At 42.1% G+C, this 17209-nt stretch overlaps 2 protein-coding genes across 11 annotated transcripts in view; one reads left to right on the forward strand and one right to left on the reverse strand.

Moving 5' to 3' along the window:
• The window catches only part of MAP3K4 (mitogen-activated protein kinase kinase kinase 4), a 174216-nt gene extending 166512 nt beyond the window's left edge, over positions 1–7704 (forward strand). For 6 of the 8 annotated variants that reach the window (XM_032793198.2, XM_032793201.2, XM_032793199.2 and 3 more), the window contains 4 exons: positions 3963–4085; positions 5014–5120; positions 5713–5892; positions 7153–7704. In XM_032793198.2, coding sequence (XP_032649089.1) covers positions 3963–4085; positions 5014–5120; positions 5713–5892; positions 7153–7173 — 431 coding nt within the window. In that variant the 3' untranslated portion in view covers positions 7174–7704. Of the gene's footprint in view, positions 1–3962; positions 4086–4956; positions 5121–5712; positions 5893–7152 lie in introns of those variants that run through there. The other 2 variants (XM_075064088.1, XR_012655570.1) reach the window with 2 other exon arrangements.
• Positions 7705–9256: 1552 nt separating this feature from the next.
• The window catches only part of AGPAT4 (1-acylglycerol-3-phosphate O-acyltransferase 4), a 139606-nt gene continuing 131653 nt past the window's right edge, over positions 9257–17209 (reverse strand). For 2 of the 3 annotated variants that reach the window (XM_032793207.2, XM_032793206.2), the window contains one exon: positions 11506–11757. In XM_032793207.2, the coding sequence (XP_032649098.1) occupies positions 11666–11757 (92 nt within the window). In that variant the 3' untranslated portion in view covers positions 11506–11665. Of the gene's footprint in view, positions 11758–17209 lie in introns of all 3 variants that reach the window. The other variant, XM_032793204.2, reaches the window with a different exon arrangement.

The raw sequence follows: 17209 nt of genomic DNA on the forward strand, positions 1-17209 counted from the left end.
CAGAGATGCTTCCTTTGATGTTTCATTTTATACAGCAATACAAACAAGTTACATATTGCCCCTCTGACATGGGTTGTTACCACCCATTACCGTGTACATGTTGATTTGATCACAACACCTCTATCCATCATCCTGAGCTTATCTTTAAGAGAGGTCAATGTGTTCTTTTTCTCTTTGGGGAATGTGTGTGTATCAATCTGGTACTCTCTCTCTCTCTCTCTCTCTCTCTGAGCCCTGTCGTGTGTCCCCCTTGCTCTGTGGAAGATGGGGGAAGGGGACTCCCTGACATTAGCTCTTCTCTTCGCCCCCCGTGCACAGCAAGCAGGAGTGTTGGGGAGCAGCTTCAAGGCAGAGGGCAGGAGCAGGATATGGCAGTGGAGGGAGGGACAGCTGAACTGCCTGCAATTGGTAGCCTGCTGGGCAACTGCTGCACAGGGAACTTAGGGGAGTGAGGAGCTGATAGGGGGGCTGTCGGTCCACCTTAGTTCCAAGCCCCCACCAGCCAGCTGCAACGAGCTGCTCTTTCTGCAAGCAGTGGACAAAGCAGGCGGCTGCCAGACAACATTAGAAGGGAGCATTGCACAACTTTAAATGAGCATGTTCTCTAATTGATCAGCAATGAAACAACATTAACCAGGACGACTTTAAGTGAAGAGTTACTGTACTACCCTTCTGCAATATGTTTGCCTGAGTGTTGTGTCTAGCACTTCTCAGGAACGTATGTTTCTGCACCGACAGCCCTGTTCTTGCTAGATTCTGTGAGCAGGGCTTGCCTCTTGTTCACAGCCTGACTTTGCTTTATATCAGCAAAGTTTTGACCACTACTTTAGTTCAGGCCTCTGATACAAGGCCTTATATCTCAGACTCTTTTTCTACTACAACAGGCAGCCTCTGGGGCTTCTTTGAGAAGTGTAGCCATCTCTGAAATTTGAAGGGCAACTACCTTGGCACCAATAACATACATTTATAGAATACTATTCCTTTGTAGGGGCATCATGCTTGTTTTGGCAGAGCTGTCTTACAGTCACTGGGTAGACTCCAAGTACCCACCTCCTACACATCAGGTCACTGCTGAGAGTCATCAGAAGTGGAATACATATGGGCAAGTCCCTAAAAAAAGAAACGGTAACTTAAAGTAACTGTGATTCTTTGAGATGTGTTGTCCACATTTTTCATGACCTATGCTCCTTCCGTGCTACTATGGACATGGTAACACCTGAATTATGTATTGGCAAAGGAACTGAGGGATGGTTGGCCCTGCCCTGCCCTTAATGTCCTCTGGTGGGGGGATGGTACAAGAACATTCAGGGCACAGACCTGGCCCCAGTGGATACAGCTAGCCAGAAAACTACAATCTCAAGCGCAAGGGGCACGTGCAGACAGAGGACAATATATGTAGATGACACATCACTAAAAAACACAGTTACTGTAGGGTAAGTTACCATTCTTTCCCAAAAGGTACAGATTCTGTTGATAATCAGAAGAAGCCTATAAATGGAATTTATTCATGCAACTCATTTTTTCCTTTTAGTGTTATTAAGCATATAACTTCTCTGCCTCCTTTATCTTAAATAATATCTAAACTTTGTTTCTAAATGCTTTGATAGCTGTCAAGGAACCCGCTGTGAGGAGAGTCCCAACGTCATGGGACTGCACTGCCTTTCCATAAACTGAGCATTTTCAGGACTACTTACATTTCCTTTCTGGTTTCTTGGGTTTCTTTGTGGAAGAGCTAAAAATCCACTAACTGGAGGTTGGAGAATATTTGATAGGTACAGGAGACAAAGGGTCCTGCACTGCCCGTTGTGCAACGCAGAGCAAAAGTGGGGAACTGGTGGGAGGACATAGTACCTAGATGAGCACAAAAATACCTGTGTGTGATGTGGATAGAAGGCTAGTGAGAGTGGATAAACCTGAGACAATGTCGGGATATACCATTTGCAGGGAGCCATTTTGTTGATCCATGTGTGCCACTCATTTTCCATCAAGAAAAGTCACCACTAAAGTTACAGCATTAAGGTTTCAGCATCTCTGCTGAGAGACCCACCACCAACCCGAGAGCTTCATTGTGATCACTCACTGTTACTCAAGATTTTGCATGACTTGCATAGTGTGCAGCTGCTTCTATACTTGTTTGCTTTAAGCATATGGATTGGCATGATATTGAAATGAAGACGAATGCTGGTTAACAAGGGCCAGGTTCTCCAGTCCACCAAGTTCCCTTTCAGCTCTTAGATGAAGCACAGTGAATTTAAGATGACCGGTGATTCCTCCTGGAGAACTCTTCCACTCCACATAGTGGGAATCTTCACCTATGGAAGGGGGTGGTGGCACAGTAGTCACCTCCTACAAATAAGCAACGTCTCTGGCTATGGAAAAGGGACTGTATCAGGAGTGGGCTAGCAGATAGTGGTACAAAACTCCACTAACCCTGATCACTAGGGCCCTACCAACTTCATGGTCCATTGTGGTCAATTTCATGGTCATAAGATTTTAAAAATAGTTTCATGGTTTCAGATGTTTACATCTGAAATTTTAGGGTGTTGTAATCCTGGAGAGGAGGGGGGACACAAAGCACTTGTGTGGGCTTCGTGCGATTGCCACCTTCACTTCTGTGCTGTGGAGCTTCTGGCAGCCGGAGGAAGTATCCGGAGGTGGGTATGATTTCCCCCTCCCCTCTCGGGGTGGTCGTGCAGGGGAAGAGGAAGTCCTGTCCCTCCCCAGCCCTGCTGGGACTAGCAGCTGGAGCCTGGTGCACAGGAGAAGCTAGATTTCAGGGGGAAGGACTGATATCACAATCCGTGGCATATTTTTCATGGCTGGGAATTTGGTACAGCCCTGATGATGATGCAGTGGTGTAAGCTCCATTAGCCAGGCTGGCCATAGTGGTGAATTGGGATCCACCTGCTTTAGATGGTAGGGTTCCATTATACTGCAGTGTCCTATCTAGCTAACTTGAACTGAGCCAATGATGACAGTAAGGGATGCCATGATGAGCATGTATGAGCCCTTACTTGCAAGGGAACCCATCATACCAGTTTGAGCTCTCACTTAACAGAGCACCTGGCAGCTTGCCAGTTACGCAGCTCTCATTTTGGCAAGCTGGTAACTATTTCAAAGGTAGCATTACAGTGTTAATTTCCTTCACATTCTTAATGGAGGGCAATTTTGAATCCATTAACCATGACAGAGGCTTCTTAAAAGTAGGGTTAGATCAGTTAAAATCTTAAAAATCCCACTAAAAGTAGCTCACACCTAAGGACAGAGTGTGAATGTGATTTTGTGAAATGTGCAAGGAGCAGAGCATTCTTTCCTTTGCCAAAAGGAATTCTGCACTTACGTTGACTATAATGGACCAGGGCTCCTGAATTCCTAGGAGGGTGGTTTCATTCTTGTCAGCACCCAAGATCTTGTTCAGAAGAGAATGAACACTTTTAAAACATGTTTGAATTTTTCATAATGTTTATAAAAAATTGAGTAGACATGACCATTCTGGGCTTCCCTACACAGCTGCACCACTGCATCTCATTCCTGACTGATAGTCTAGGGCCTGCCAATACAGGCAGATTTTGCGGTGAGATTAGAATGTAACTCCCCAGATTCCGTGTGCCCTAAAATGGCACAAGAACACAGGTCTCCAACATTTGTAAGACTGATGACTTAACCCAATGGGCCACCTAGCCTCCTGGACACTGTTTTGCTTTGTCATGAAATTTAATTCTTGGATCATACTGACGTGCTCTGTGGACTTCATCGGTATGCCTAGTCTTACAGAAGCTGCCCAGCAAAAGGCCAGTTTGTGCTAAGAATGCATCGTCTCTGGAGTACTGCCAAACACCACATTTGTCACTTTCTGTATGCTGTTTGTCTTAGCACACTATGGTGAGATGTCCCGACCTTGCAATTAAGCAGAAATTTAACAACTTCTAATTTTTTTGTTTTGTTTTGTTTGCACTTCCCAGGAGCCAATATCTTCCTTACCTCATCAGGACTGATTAAGCTGGGAGACTTTGGTTGCTCAGTAAAATTAAAGAACAACACACAGACAATGCCTGGAGAAGTGAACAGTACTCTGGGGACTGCAGGTGAGGAAGAGTGTGCTAAAGTGTTATGAACATGTTTTGCTCTGACTAGTGAAACCTTCTGTGGAAAGACCGTGCTGGGGACAAATTTGAGTGGAGCTTGGTGTGACCTTATCGAGGAGGGAGTGCCTGGGGCAACTTAAACTTTTGTTTGTTGTGCTATACTTTGGGCCTTCCTCGCTATATATACTCTATCAATCAGTTAAAACGGAACAATAGTAGTATATAGCTTCTGAAAACTCATGCATAGTCAATGGAAAGTGGACAGAGGTGTACTCTTCTCTTTGACTAGATAACCATCAAATCATCTTTGCCATACTTTCTATTCCTGCCACATAGATTTTTTTTTGCATCCCTGTTATGACTAAACACGATAGCCTAAATTAAGACCAGGGGTAAGTAGCTGCAACTCTGTGAAAGTCCCAATTATATCAGTGCTGAATTTGGGTCAGTGTATTGAATATGGGCCCAGTCCTGTGTGTGAAATCCCACTGAGGGAGGACTTGGTTACAGAATTCTATAGAAATAAGACTGCACCTGCACAGGAAGAGTGTGTAACTACATTTCATAGGAGTGGCCCCTTTTTTCTATTTAAGAAGGTACCTTCTTCTGACCCCTTATAGAAATGGCATAGGGTTCTTTTGCATTGGTGTTGAATTTTTTTTTAAAGCAAAGGAAAAGAACTGAAAAATATGTACTGTTTCAGCCCTGTTAACTATTATACTTAAAGATGAAAAACATTTATGCTAGGACTATTTCAGAGAACTCAAGAAGCCAGTAAATGATATCCTAGAAGAGAAAGGAATAACCAGTGGTAATTGACTGCAGCTGTATTGAAAAGCATTTGATGGCTCAGTTTAATCACTTTATTTAGGTACATTCTGTTCCTTCTGTTGTATAAATTGACGCCACCCTATGTGTTGTTTCAAAGCATACATGGCACCTGAGGTAATTACTAGAGCTAAAGGAGAAGGGCATGGCCGTGCAGCAGACATCTGGAGTCTGGGCTGTGTTGTAATAGAGATGGTTACTGGCAAGGTAAGAACATTTCACATACCAGACTGCTTCAGAATGCTCTATAATATAGGCTCAGCCATTTATAAAAGAGGCTGGTGCAATCTTCCCCATTGAACAGCATAAAATGGATATTCATTTATTAGCTGGCATCCCCTAAAGAAAAATCAAGTTTGCAAACTTGCATACGTTTTTATTTCGAATGACTAAGACTGCCATGGTGTTGCAGGGAGGTTGTGGAATCTCCATCATTGGAGATTTTTAAGAGCAGGTTAGACACACATCTGTCAGGCATGGTCTAGATAATACTTAGTTCTGCCATGAGTGCAGGGGACTGGATTAAATAATCTCCTTCTAGTCCTATGATTCTATGATACATTGACATTTGGGGGATGGAACAGTCATTTGTTTGTGGACCTAGAGCAAGGGATATATTTCTGTTATTGGATCTAAATGTTTAATAACTTCTTGACCATAGCATTTTCTCTTCCTCTTGTGTAATTTTTGGGGTGTGTGTCATCATTCAACTACGTCCTGCGATCATTAAGACCATCACTATGGGCTCACAGACCCACTTACCAAACCTTGCATTCAGCCATTATATTATTTGTTGCAGAGACCCTGGCATGAATATGAGCACAACTTTCAGATCATGTATAAAGTGGGGATGGGTCATAAGCCTCCTATCCCTGAAAGGGTAAGCCCAGAAGGAAAAGACTTCCTTTCTCACTGCCTGGAAAGTGATCCAAAGATGAGATGGACAGCTAGCCAGCTCCTTGATCATCCATTTGTCAAGGTTTGTCAAGCTGATTTCGTGCCAGGATCATAGCAGATAGGAATGAGAGAGATGTACATGCATTCAATGAATTTACAACTGGAGGGCATTGTCTCCTGCCTAGTATTGGCTTAACATTTTCACTATCAGAACACGACAAAGTAAGACATTTTAAAACACACATGATTTGCAGGCACTATCACATATCTGAATGAAAAGATTTTCAGTTATCTTCATAACTAATAATTTAGGTTGGTACAGCCATGAAAGCTCATGCTCCAGTACATCTGTTAGTCTTTAAGGTGCCACAGGACTCACTGTTGCTTTTTACAGATCCAGACTAACACGTCTACTCCTCTGATAGTTGGTACATACTTTCTTAAAGGAGTGTGGCTGCAGCAGACTTGCAGTGGTGTCTCTGTACATCTTATAGTACACATTCTTCATTGAGTTTGAAGGGCTGTTACTAACTTAAACACAGATTAAAGCAACCTTGACATGGATCTTTAAATTTTAAAAACACCTAGTGAATTTAGTGGTAGTACCAGCTGTCCTGTTAATGAGAGTCATACCTAAACTTTAGCGAGTACATTTACAATGACTTGACAGTCCATTCCCTAGCAATTTAATTTTTTTATGCCAGAGAACTATTTATGACAGGGTTTAAGTTTTATTTAATGACTACTTTCTAGTTTTGTTTTTTTCTAGTGGTTGGGGTTGGTATTGGTTTTCCCTGTCCATTTCAAAGACTTTGTTGTTCAGGGGGATGTAGATTTTGTTTGGTTCATATAAAATTTATATAAGTGTTCCAACCTTAACTTTTGTCATTATTTAAATATCTTTTTATTAATACATTTTAAATTGTATATTAAATCAGAAAAACAAAGTAGGCCATCTATCCTCCTCAGCCACTGTTGTTCGAATTCACTTAAAGTTTGCAGTCAATATACACACTCTGGCAGCTTTCCCTTGGTGTTACTCTCTAGAGCCAGGCATGCTACAAGACGACCATTTGTCTTATCAGATTTAGACTAATGAAATTGGATCAGTCATGTCAGCAGAAAGCACTTCTATTCATGGGAAGGTTTTTGATGGGTAGGGATAGCATATAGAGACATTAGCTTGTATCATAATATTGTCACTGAGTGTTATGAAAAGAGGGAGTTAAACACTATCCACTTGGTGTGTGGGAGGAAGAGGTGACCTGATTTCTTTACTGCAATCTGTACAAATTAGACTCTCTTTAATTGTGACTTAGTGTCTTGTGTCCTCCTTTCACAGGTTTGCACAGATGAAGAATGAAGTTACTCAATATGTGGCCTCTTGTACTCTGGCGAAGTATCTGCTAATCACTACTGTATGTAATATTTACATAAAGACTGTGCTAAGAAACAGTATAAAATTTAAACTTACCATGACTGAAGACTGCACAAGTGACAAGCGTCACTTTTACTGCTGCTCCTGTATGTTTTACTTGGCACATGTTGCTCATGTGCCAGTGTCCGCAAGTTTAAAGAAGCTGCATGTTTCAGTGAAAGTGCCATTACTACTGTATATGGACCATTACCTTTTTGTTCTTCTTTCTTTAAATGTTTGTTTCTCATTTAAGTGAGAACTGTAATGTTAATATGTAGTATTTTTGGACTTTCTAGGTTCGAAAAAAGTTGTAGTGTTATCAGGCGTTCTGGACCTTGTTTTTTAAATCTCCTATTTGAGTGCACTGACTGTGAACTTTTACTCTGTTTTTTTGCCCAGCTTCAGATTTGTTATGCAAAAGGCTGATTAATGAAATTACAGAAAAAGTTTTTCTCAATAAATGGTTTATTTTAGGAAGTTTTTTGTGTGGTTCTCTCTTCATTGTTGAAGATACAAATATGTATAACAACCCCAAGACATTCTGGGATAAAACATCCACTCTGAAGCATCTGAAGGCAACAAAGCTTGGACTGAAATTATTCTGAAAACAGCTGTCTGTCTGTGCCAGTGAGTTCTTCTGGATAAATTACAAATGCCTGTTGAGTTCATCAATATGCAAGCACTGGTAAGAGTTCTGAACGTTTTTACCACTCAGGCTGTTTGTCAAGGAAGTATGAATTGAACAAAGCTGTAACCACTGGACAATATGGCCAATGCATTTTTGGAAGTACACAGCATCTGCAGAGAGGAAAAAATACTAGAGCTTTTGGAATAAATCACAGAGGTGATGATCTTACTTCGTGGTGCATGCAAAAGTCTCTAATCTGAACCTGAAATGTCATTGATCACCTAATTTTTGATTCCCTGTCATCTAAATTTCCCTTCTGCATAGATAGGGTACACCAAGCAAGGCCTACAGGAATAACAGCCACCAATTCCTAGTTTGCATTGAACTTCAGAACATACTTAGGACTGCTAGCAAGAAATACTTTTCAAATTAATCTGTGTTAGTGTTGAGCCAGATACTTCCAATAGACTCAAAGGATTTGAGCTTCGGTGGTGCTGCATAACTAGAACTATGAGGTGATTAATTTTTAAAGAAAGAGAGCACAATGACTTAAGACAAGAGAATATTTTTCTGCAGACCCAGGGCATTAATCAGGCAAGAGTGCATATAAACAAGGAAAGAGAGCCAGCTTTGTTAGAAACATGTCCAGATGCACTAGCACCCTACATAGAGAGTGGATGTTTTACAAGGCTGCTGCATCTGTGGAAGGTGGAAGTTCTGAAAGTAGTCAACAGCTGTAGTGGAGCTGCCACCTGAAAGAGAACCTCAAAGGCTTTCCTAACAGTTTTGAAACATTTCTCCACAACACAGGCTGTGGAAAGTTTACCGACTGGCTGTTCTGCTTCCTTGAGTATGATACAGGAGGTAGAGTTTTACATTCTTTACTCTGCTCTTTAGAACAGAAAAGCCAGTTGTATAACCTAATGAAAAAACCCTCCACGTTAGCCAATCAAATATACTTTTTTAAACAGGCCAGTGCTGCTGGACTGAAACATCAGACTTTCAGAGTGTTGTCGCTGACGGGTTAAGAGCACCGCAGACTTCACCATAGAAATGGATACTACTTACAAGCAATGGGACAGTATCTAAAGGCACAGTATCCACCTGAAGCTCAGAGAGGTGCTTTGAGAAACACACAACAAAAACATTTTATTTTGCTTCACTTTAACAGCCTTCACTCCATATCTGCAACAGATTGGGAAGGAAAATGTTAAGCAACCCTCAGTGTGTGTTTGGTATCAGCTGCATTAAAAATTCCCTGCATTTCAAAGACAAGTTTTGCACTTTAACTCTTTATTTTTTTGTATAAACAAACTTAAGACTACTTTTATTAAGGCCATTGTAAAACAAACATACAGTTGCTCAGGGGAGGGAAGTAAACACTGATGTCTGACAATGTCATTTTTTTGGCAAGTACCTTTTACAGGCATTCCAGCAAAGCCACAAGAGGTATGATAATCGCTTAAATTTAAGTAGTTCTTTGGAAGGTCCAGCCGTACAGTCCTTGTGCATTCAAAACTCCCAGTTAAAATCAGTGGGACTCCTGGGAGTGCATGGAATGAAAGAGACAGATTTAAGTGCTTTAGTCTAATCTACTCGCAGAATAATTGATATGTACTAAAACAAACACTCCACAATTAAACATTTTTTCATTATAATATTAAAATAAATATCAGGGCTGCGTGCCTCTGACCTAATACCTATTTGCTGTTCAGCAGTGAGGCCCTCCCCCTACTTTGTGCTCCAGTAAGATGGTGTGAACAGAGTTTCCCCTTGCTGCCCTCACTTTCAAAATGACAGGAAGGGCTGTGCAGCATTATGAGGGGGTGGTTGTGAGTCTCTGCACAGTACTGTATTGGGCTGGGTGTCTCTCATGGTGGAGTGTTCTGGTTAGTACTGTTATCCTTCTCTGCCCCAGTACTGTACTATGGCAAAAGCATGCCAGCAGCCTCTATTCTCCTCAGCATAGCCACAGCGGTTACTCGATTTTAGATGTAGAAAAGGCCTAAGGAAGCCTGCAGTTATGGGATCTTTGTACACCCAAAGTTCGCCTTCGTTTCACTGAATGGTGTGAGCCTGGCAGAAATGCAAGCATAGGCCCTGTCCTTAGTATAGGGACAAGGTCTTTTAAAACTCACTGCTATTCAGAGCTCTTTAAGGCTGTGTGGGCATGAAATCCTGATGTCTCAGCCATTATATACCAGTAAAGTGAGCAAAATTAATCTGCCTCAGACATTCCGATTCCTTCCTTCAGATGCCACATTTTTCTAATGGCCATGAGTTTCAAACCCATTCCCTGCAACTGCCCCTCCGCTAAAAAAAAGTAGCACTAACCCCACTTTCATTAAGTTAGAAATATTTCTCTCTTAAAAGTAACATTTGAACTACTGAACAGCAAATACCTCATTCATGGAGTTCTTTGCATTGTTAGCCTTGTTTCTTTTGAGTATCCCACTGCATGCTTTCACCATCTGGTACAAATAAAATTGCTTGAGAGGCTTTCCCCAAATTCCCTTCAGAAAGCCCTTGGGGGGGGGGGGGGGGTCCCAACAGTAAATGTCACTGTCTAGTACAGATAGGAGTTGTGGCTTGGTGAAATGCACTATGCCCAAATCTAGGAGAAAAACAGAATAGTGGCCTTCATGGGTTGCAAAGAAACTTTTTAATCAGGAAATTTCCACAGGTTATGATGTTTAAAAACCAAGATGGCCCAAGGGCAGCAGAGCTAGGATATAAAAGCAAGCCTAGCTTAATGAAGGAAGGACAGAAATTTTTTTCCAAAAAGCAAGGGCCTGGAATCACTACCCTCAGTAAGGTTTTGTCACTGGAAACTAGATCAACTCCATAGGGCTCTAAAATGGAAGGCATGCCCAGAAAACATCATCTAAGGAAATCATTTAGCTTCAAGTGGTCTTAAGCTGCACCCTCTGAGACTAAGTGTAGTTATTTCTCAGAAGAGACAAAAGCAAATGATTCCCTAACTTTGTTTTGACGACGGACATACAGCTGCCTTTCTTTCCTACCACTGTCTGAAGGCCCATACATATAAGTATTTTGTAAGCTAAAATAATCTTATTACCTCTCCCAAAATGTAAACAGTATTCAGTCTAATCATTGCATACATCAGTGCTCTGAAGCTAATCCAAAACTGCTTAGTAATTGTAAGGAATGGTGATGTACTAGGTATGTTTGTCATGTCTAAACACCAGACCCATGTTCAAAATTCACTGGGCCAAATTCTACCACCAGTTACATCACAAAGACCCCAATCTTGCAGTGTGAGCTGGAGGGACAGACCCACATACTCAGTCCAATTCAAGCTAATGGGTGCAGGGACTGAGTGGATCTCATTGGAATAGCTCAACTGAAACCTATTTTCTTTAGGGGGCCTGGTTCAATTTGATATTTCTCTAATTGAGCAAAGTATATTGAAACAGATTATCGTCATTAAACTGATAACATGATCTAGACATACAAAATTTCCATTTATGATCCATTCCATACAGCATGTTGAGAAAAACTTGTATCCCCCCACAGCCAACTGTTAATTCCCATGTGGACCTATAATATCCCACTAGATGTTTTTTCTTCCAAATATAAGACACTTCATATGAAAACCAATAAACAAAGGCCAACCTGTTCTGAAGAGGTGAGATGCACGTCTGAAATCTAGCCCCAGCCCCAAGGAAACAAAATGGGAGCACAAATTCAGGTACGCTCCCCCTCTCACTTGAAAGAGCATGATGTGCAAGTAAAGAGTTTTCAGAAGCTGCATTTGTTCCCTCGGTATTGAAGCAGTCTCTGGAGATATTACATTTGTTTCTGCTTGTTGTCATTGTTGCCGTAGGTAGAACCCTTGTTAATTTCAGTCACGCCTATCATCCATCGGACACCAACAGAAGCTGTAGAGAGAAAAGAAAATTACATAAAACTTGACTGCCCCCAGGGAGTGATTAAGCCACAAGGAAAAAGGTTTTAAAAGGCTACATGAGGCCGACTGTATTACCTTGTTGACAACTGTAATTATAAAGCACTTTTTAAATCCATAGACCTCTGTGCTTTACAAAGGAAGGTACGTTCACTGACCGGAAATTAGAGCCATGCAGCGACTTGCCCTGGGGCTGACAACAGTTCAGTGGGAGCTGTGGAAATAGAACCCAGCCCTTGCAACCACGGGCCATGCTTCAGTCCATATGCCACTTTATACACATTTTGCATATCAGAACACTACTGCTGTTCCTGCGCTAATGAGCGCCACAGTTACAAATGTACTAAGAACTAACCACATTTCAATAGTTGAAGTCCAGTGTCAGCTTCAATGTTCTGCATTTGAAGGAGCAAGTGTATTAATATGATCCATTTGCAATATTTGGACTAGAAAGGAATTTCATTTCTCAAAAAATAAAGTGAACAGACTTATTTAAAGTGCATTGGAAACCCTCATTCCCTCACACTCACTAATAAATAAGCACACTGGGGTAACTTTGCTAAATACCTTCCTTTTTTCAGCTAACATTGCTCCAGAATGCGTGGTGTAGCCTGGGTATCCCTTGATAGGTTATCAAAGACTGTGTTGAAAAGATTTTCAGATGTGATCACTGCATCCTCTAGCTCATTGTAGAAAGGGGAATCTATCTCTGAAAGGGGCAGGCTTAATACAGGTATTTGGTGTCTTAATGCTCAAGTGACATAGGAGCACAAGCCTCAGTGCCCAGCCATGGCACTTGGAGCCTGATCCAAAGCCTACTGCAATCATGGAACAATTTCTACTTATCTTTTGAAAAGCCCAGTCCCTGTTGTGGTTTTGGCTGAAAGCGAAGGAGGAAGACCCTACACCTTTTTCATATCCATTATTTTTCTATCATCATTTGCAAGAGTATCATTAAATCCATGTTTATCACCACAAGAATTAACCTTAAACAAATTCCCCAAGTCCAAACATCCTACACACAGTAGCAGAGGCCAGTACTGGGGCACCCTTTGGGAAGGGGAAAGGTGGGATGGCAGCACCTACTGGCATGTAGTAGTAACCAGAGTTTCCCTGCACCCCTATCATTCTCCAGCTGTCTCAGCTCATTGGGGCCATTGGCAAACAACATAACTTACATCAGCCTTTAGCCTGCTTTGGCTTATGCTTGCACACAGTAGCCCCAGGATAAGGAGAGTATAAAGGTGAACTTTACAAGGCCATGTTTGTACCCTTGCTGTGCACTCCGTGGCCACAGCAGAACAACTGGCCCAAGATCTGAGAATGTAAAAGAAAACAGTCATACTTAATCTAACAGCTTTGTTTAAAGGTCAATGGGAGACCTTCTCAGGGTTGGTCCCATCAGATGCTGCTGCAGCAATACAAATCAGCCAAGAAAAATGGAAAGCTGAGGAAACTTTCCCATGTTACTTTAACAATGCTAGCTTGAAAGAGTGATTTCCCCTCTTACAACACAATGGACTTATCTCATCGAGGAGCATTACCGCATGTTTCCCTTTACCAAAATGATAAATGAGCCATTTGATTAGGTATCACATCTCCCCCACTGCCACAACATGCTAGCCAGGTGTAAAGAAAACCCCCCAACTTCCTACACAGGGCAATAAAAGGAAAGCATTTGCAGAACAGGTTAAGGGTTCTTGATCCAGGGCCCTGGAAATGGCCCAGCTGGAAAGATGATGGGATATGCCTTACTAAGGAGGTATTGAATACAAACAAACATATACACTTCACTTTGTCTCTTGGAAAGGAGTATGCAATTACTACCCTAACAAGCTCCTGCTCCTTGATCACTGACCTACAGGGGAGTTTTGCTATTATGCCCACAGAGGCTAAGATCAGGGTCTTAGAAAATGGGACATATTGGTCAGAAATTCCCTAGATGGTTTATAACAGGAAGAAGCACAAGTTGATTTAGCAGTAGGTCAAAAATAATCAACTGATTAATAACCATATTCCTTCACCCCAAGCATAGGGATGGCAATTCAGCCCAGCCTTTACATGGTCACATAAGTCCCTCCTCCTTAAGAGACTAAGAGGGGATATGATAGAGGTATATAAAATCAAGAGTGGTGTGGAGAAAGTGAATAAGGAAAAGTTATTTGCTTGTTCCCATAATATAAGAACTAGGGGCCACCAAATGAAATTAATAGGCAGCAGGTTTAAAACACATAAAAGGAAGTTCTTCACGCAATGCACAGTCAACCTGTGGCACTTCTTGCCTGCAGAGGTTGTGAAGGCTACAACTATAATAGGGTTTAAAAGAGAACTCAGTAAATTCATGGAGGTTAAGTCCATTAATGGCTATTAGCCAGGATGGGTAAGGAATGGTGTCCCAGCCGCTGTTTGTCAGAGGATGGAGGTGGATGGCAGGAGAGAAATCACTTGATCATTACCTGTTAGGTTCAGTCCCTTTGGGGCACCTGGCATTGGCCACTGTCAGTAGACAGGATACTGGGCTGGATGGACCTTTGGTCTGACCGGTACAGCCATTCTTATGTTCCCATTGAAAAGACTAGGGATAAGGTCCAACAGGAGAGTTCTCACCCTTGGCCTGCTGGAAATGCTCAAACACCTGCTTCCAGAATGACAAATATGATTCCACTTCCCAGCATCCAGGCAGTTGTTTGCATAAATCCCAAGAAAAAGGGATTTGCAGTTATTCATCTGGGATCTTCTCTGGACACCTCCCCTCATTAAGATAATTCTAAGACAAATCATTAACAGGTACTAATTAAATTAGTTCCTCTCATATCAGAATATGAACCTCAGAGCAAGAGTTTTGTTTTTACTGAAAAGCACAGTTGGTAGCAAAACTTATAGCACTAAGCCTATGAGAAGCATCACAGGGAGGAAAAGGCTTCTCTGACAAAAAGCTCAGCACTCTATCCCGATCCAGCCAGCCCAAACATGACTAATATCCTGAAGTCTTATGGGCAACCCTAGGGAGCTCAAACAATTTCACTTACTATAGTCAAGCCCTCATCAAGGTCTTTTAGCCACCAAGCAGCATCTAGGAGAGAAGGAGAGACAGAGAGATCCGCACACACACATGCACAGTTTATTAGAAATACATGCTCTCATGCTCTGTTATGGCCCAATCCAACACCCACTGAAGTCTGTGGAAGACTTCATAAATACTGATCAAGTTGCTTATGAATTAATGATTTTTGCACCATCTGAAGAAAGCAAGAAATAGCTCAGCATTCTTCCCTAAAGCATCAGCACATCCCTAACCAATCTGAGAAAATACAGCCAGCATGACCAAAAGCAGTGGCTACCTCTTGTCCACCTTACAGTCAAGGCCACTCAACTAACTTTACTGATGGAGAGTAATTAAAAATAACCAGTTTCTCTTTTGCTGGAAGTATTCCCTGACTAGTTTGCCCAAGTTGGCAAGACAGGGCCAACAATGGTTCACAAGAATTGTTCATTTGAAACATCGCTGAATAAAGTAAAATCCTTTTGTTGAGAAAGGCACATGGGAAAGTCAAAAGGGAGCATTTTGCCTACAGGCTTGATTTCTAAAAGGAGACGGAAGGAAAAAAATAAAGGTACAATAGGGATTTTTCAAAATCTCTTCAAGAGATGAATCTATAGGCTGGAAGTAAGCTTGCCAGACATCCTCATGTAGGAAGGCATTAGAAGAAGAGACCAGAAACTGCAGACCTTTATGGCTAACGTCAGTGGTTGGAAAGACTGTAAAGTCATTGATTTCAGACAAAAATAGGAAAATAAGTGTACAAGCACCACAATGATAGTGAATATGGATTCAAAGGGAAGTTCAGAATTAAATAATTCCTTTTAAAAATCACAGTTTGACCCTCCAAGGATGAAGCCACAGATGATCCACCTGAACCTTCAAAACAGGTTTCATCAGTGGAAGGATGTTGTAGTAGTTGGATCAGACGAATGACATGTAAGACGGCTGGGTTCTTTTCCCAGCTCCCCCCCCAACTCACCAAGTAACCAAATTCTACACTGATTTACACCCCTACTGATGTAATGGAGAGTAAGTCCATGGATAATTTGGCCCATTGCACTTCATTTTACCAATCTGTAAAAAAGACCAACAATAAATAACAATACACCTGGCTGGGGTATAGTGAGGTTCACCGATTATATGGGATATGCTTTGAGCTTCTTGGACAAAAGGCTAAGTTAGGCCAAAGTATTTCATTCAAAAATGTTGCATAGTGTGCGCTAGGGTAAAATGTTACAGGAGAAAAATCCCAAGTGAAGAGCTGGTGGAATGAAATGTCCAGCCCCACCTCCTCCTGCTCCCTTTCAGGCAGCTATTGCCCACAGGGAGATCCATGGTCCTAAGCATGCTGCTCTATATTTCTGCACAGCAGCACATGGCAGGGAAGGGAGAAGCTGCCTTGAGGTGACCTCGCTCGTGCAGAGACAGGCCGCACTCTCACTCTGACTGAGAAACGCCAGTAACACAATGAGGACTCAGTTCAACCAAACAAAATGGCAACAATGATTTTGGCTTCAAATGGTCAAGAGCTGGGAAACAGAGTGGAGAGGAAGAACCAGAGCAGGACAAGTGAGCTGGGATAATGACAGAAACTCAAATCATCACTGCAGTGTCTGGCAACAAAAAAAGAGGAAATCAGCATGTGGAGCTGTATAAACAGAACATAAATCAGGGCGATTGTTATGGCAACCAAGCAAACTACTTCCTGGGGCTTTTACACAGTTGTGGGCGCAGTGCTGTACCTGCTACAGGAAGGCTACTGCAGAATTGAAGAAGGTACAGTAGAGGGGAGTTAGAAGGATGATAAGGCTGGAAAGGTGTGAGGTAGTCACGCTTAATACTCTCTTAAGAAGTGCTCAGTTCTGAGGTTTATGTGGAGGAGATGGATCTCAAAAGCTGCCTGGGGAAAGTGGAGGGGACAGAAAGGAAAAGAAATAGCAGCCCAGCACTTGAACCTCTGAAGGCAACGCTGCATGGACAGGGACTTCTATTTAATCCCCAAAGGCCAGATTCTCTTTACCGAAGTTCTCAACCTGAGCCCAGTAGCAAACAGAGCAAATGGGTTTTGTTCAAAAACTCTGTTCAAGTTTGGAGCATGGAAGACCCAGCACCAGGAGCATGCAGAGACAGGGTGCAGCTGCTACTGCAGCCCAGCCTATGGACTGGCAGAGAGTCCCAGTTCCTGCCACACAAATAGCTTTAGTTCCCAGTTCCTCCACCCACTATAAACTATGGATATGGTGCGAAGGGAGCACAGTCACTTACGCTTTACCCTCTTCATGCAAGGAATGGGTTGCTTTAAGATCTAAAATGTCCATTTAAGCAGGTACAGGATTTGAGCCTGAGTTCTCACTCAGGCAAAACTCTGAAGGACTTTTCACAG

Source organism: Chelonoidis abingdonii, chromosome 3 (genome assembly GCF_003597395.2).
Source record: "Chelonoidis abingdonii isolate Lonesome George chromosome 3, CheloAbing_2.0, whole genome shotgun sequence".
NCBI classification, from domain to species: Eukaryota; Metazoa; Chordata; order Testudines; family Testudinidae; genus Chelonoidis; species Chelonoidis abingdonii.